The sequence below is a fragment of the Olea europaea genome, unplaced genomic scaffold, assembly GCF_002742605.1.
Source record: "Olea europaea var. sylvestris unplaced genomic scaffold, O_europaea_v1 scaffold1611, whole genome shotgun sequence".
In the NCBI taxonomy this organism is placed as follows: domain Eukaryota; kingdom Viridiplantae; phylum Streptophyta; class Magnoliopsida; order Lamiales; family Oleaceae; genus Olea; species Olea europaea.
In genome coordinates, this window is record NW_019233745.1 from 155,153 (window position 1) to 158,506 (window position 3,354).

A 3,354-nucleotide genomic window follows, 5' to 3' on the forward strand; every position below is an offset into this window, starting at 1 on the left:
GACATGTGTCCCCCTTGGAATTCCCGGGCCTCTAGCAAAACTCATCTTAGATTGTAATCATTTAATTTTGTATTTATATGGAATTGCAATGCAAGTTGCATTCATTGCAATCGATGGAATTATTTTTCATAATTGATTCCTAGTAATTCAAAGTCCAAGTTGATTTGATTATGGGGCACTTGATTTTTTAAAGTTTTATTCACATCATAATTTTTTGTTAAATAGTGTTGAGGGTTTAGTTCAATATGTATTATCTATCTATAAATCAACTCTTTTTCTAAAAAGAAACAAGGGTAGCATGTAAAAATAATAGATTAAGGTCCTACATTGTACATTTTCAATAAGTTGGGGATCCCGACTGTAATGTAATCATTTCAAATTTTTCAAACGAATAATCCACTTGTAGCAGAATAGAATGGCAAGATGAGAGAAAGATCTTGAAGCCCACCTAGAATTTGTGGCTGAGAATTCACATTTTCTTGGTGACCTGGCTCTGTGTATCTAATCTATTAACCTTAATGATGTGCTACGCATGTTGTCCTGAACATTCAACAGTCCTTTCCCAACACCGCAGAACACGAGAACCCCTTGAGAAGCTCCATTCTGAGAGAGTTTTTATGTGTCAGATCTCCTAATCCCTGAACTTCTAGTCTTGTTTTGTGTTTGTTTTCTTGTTTTACTCCGTTTTTAAGTAAAGATACCGCATACGGGTTTCTTGATTGTCGAAAAATAAGATAGAGAAATGTTTGAAGCGAAGGACCCGATAAAGCTGTTTGGGAAGACCATTCAGCTGCCGGAGATGCCTGCTGTAGCGGCGGCGGATGAAATAGGTGGAACTGATCCAGTTCAATCTTGCGATGTTGCTGCCAATGATAGTTCAATACAAGATCACCCTTGTTCATCAAATTCTGTAATCGATGATATAACTTTGGATATAGAAGCAGAACAGGAAGAATCAACAAAGGTATGGGTAAAAAGAATGGTTTTTTATTTTAAAAACGACCTTTTATTTTAAATGGTATAAGAATTAATGGTCAATCTTAATTTTTGATTTTTTTTTCTGAGAATTTGTTAACTTCTGGATAGGTCTGATTTTAATGTTTTGATTAGGGTTTTTTGTGATAGTATAGAATTGCAAGTCTAATTATGCACATAGTGTAGTTTCAGTTTTCTGATTTAAATCTATGAAATATTTAACGTGCTTAGATTATGTTGTTCTGCTATTTTTAGATCAACTATCGAGCTCCCCCACCCCAAGCGGAGAAACTATTGGTAATTAATCAATTTTATAACTATATAGGTATGTTTGCTGTATTGAACAGCACTGAACACAGACATTATAGAAGAAGTGAAAAGAAGTTAAAATCTTGTTAATTCTACATTCTAATCCTGTCCAATACAGTTGTCCTATATGGATAAGTTTTATGCTCAATCTTTTTCGATGAATTTTATGAAACTAGCACATGTGTGCGTGGTGGATTGTGATTTCGTGGATTATTAAAGAGTACAATAAAATGTATCATTTGGTTTTGGTTTAAGTTCCTGCTTACGACACGTGTACTGCTGTATGGACATTTATATGTATTTTTAGGGGAAGTGGAGGGGAGGGAGGTATCAATCCTCAAAAGATCTACATTACCAATTAAGTTTGATCTTACGTGCGGAATTTACACAATTAAAAGTAACAAGTTACTTTTTAATTGTTTCTAGATGGTTAATCAAATAGCCCAATTATCCTAAGTTGAATTACGGCGGATTGTAATAAGAAAACAGGAAATAACACTAGATATGTTGACGGAAAAACCCAACTGAGTAAAAACTTCGGGATTAGGCCAGTTACCTTCACTATAGACAATTTGGATTTACAGTTAGATGCTGTCTAACCAGCTCAACTAGACTTCCCGATCTACTTTATGTGATATCCAAGATCCTACTGAAACCAACAGCTCCCAATATTCAACAATTGTCTCCTCCAAGTGAATCACTGAGAATAACCAATTCTTGTACTGTTCCGCGCTTGTAGTCTAACCTCTCTCTGTCTTTAGTAGTCTCTGAAGTTCAATTGAGAAAGTACCTTCCTAAGAGTGTTTAGGAAGTGTGTGTTTTGGATTCAATGGATTTGATTTTTTTTTTCCCAATGTGATTGTATGAATTCAAGAATGAATTGAATGATCTCACCAATGGATTGTGTTCTTGAATCTTCAAGGAATAATGTGGAGAGGCTATACAATGAGCAACCATAAAAATTTCATGCAAGGCATTGAGTATTTATAGTTGAAGGCAATTAGGTAATTTGGGTCACGTAAAACTCTTCAAAAACGTGAACTAGGGCTTTCCCTACATTACTGTCGCTTGAACAAGATATGGGCGACAGGCGAGCGACAGGGTTTCTGTTTTTGTTGCTTGAGAAACGTCCTAGTGATAAGTTGACGAAATTGCAGCGTCTCTTCTTTTCTTATTACGAACTGAATCCTAACCTACCTAACTCAACTGTAAAATATTGCAACTAAGCCCTTGACCTTTTATAACATATTTATTTCAGATATTTTTTTTCACAAAATTATCAGTTACATAAAACCTAACAAATCGTTGAACCATTGAGCTCAGTTGTGAAAACTACGATTCTTAACCAACTAGAACAAGGTGAATTGGTCGCATATGTGTAGACTAGGAATTATTGATTTGACGATCTTAGTCATGCCGACAATTCTTTTTAATTCTATATGTAGTGGTTTTGTAACCTTCTTCCTAGCGAAGATATCATACTGTATGGCTCGAATGTTTGGCTGTTAATTTCTTGGTTAGTTATTATTTGGATAAAAATGCTAGAGAATCTTTAGCTTCCAACTGGTAAAAACTGGACTGTAAAAGTTTTCTTTGGAGCCTTAAAATCAGGAATCTGAAGGCGCAGCTCGATTTGAATCCCTGTTGACTAAATGTTGTTTGGAAGTCGGTGATTCTTGCTACATATAATAGCTTAATATGGTTCTAGTAGGGAAAATATCTGACATTACTGTTCTGTGAGTTTCAGATAGTTTCTGGTTCTAGATTTTTCTCATATTAAAGAATGTGAATTTTGTTGGGGTATTATTTCTTCTATTAATTCAAACCCGTAATATGGAAAATTTCGTTCTTGGCTTATTGGGTTTGTTTCTTATTTCTTGACATGTAATTGGGGTTTGTTGCCTGCAAGATACACTCAAAAAAGAGGAGGAAAACGAATCAATCATCTCATTTTTTTATCACAAAGAAACATAGAACAGAATTGTGTACAACACGACAAGTAATTCTTTGCCATAAAAGGGAAAAAGACCAATTTTCTTTTCAACAGATCTTTCTTAGTAACACAGGTTT

The 3,354-nt window shown here is 34.6% G+C and overlaps 1 protein-coding gene across 1 annotated transcript in view; it reads left to right on the top strand.

Moving 5' to 3' along the window:
• The first annotated feature begins 417 nt into the window (after positions 1-417).
• The window catches only part of LOC111377153 (cyclic dof factor 2-like), a 5,076-nt gene continuing 2,139 nt past the window's right edge, over positions 418-3,354 (top strand). Inside the window, exon 1 of the mRNA XM_023000210.1 lies at positions 418-964. Within this exon, the coding sequence (XP_022855978.1) occupies positions 743-964 (222 nt within the window). The 5' untranslated portion in view covers positions 418-742. The remainder of the gene's footprint in view (positions 965-3,354) is intronic.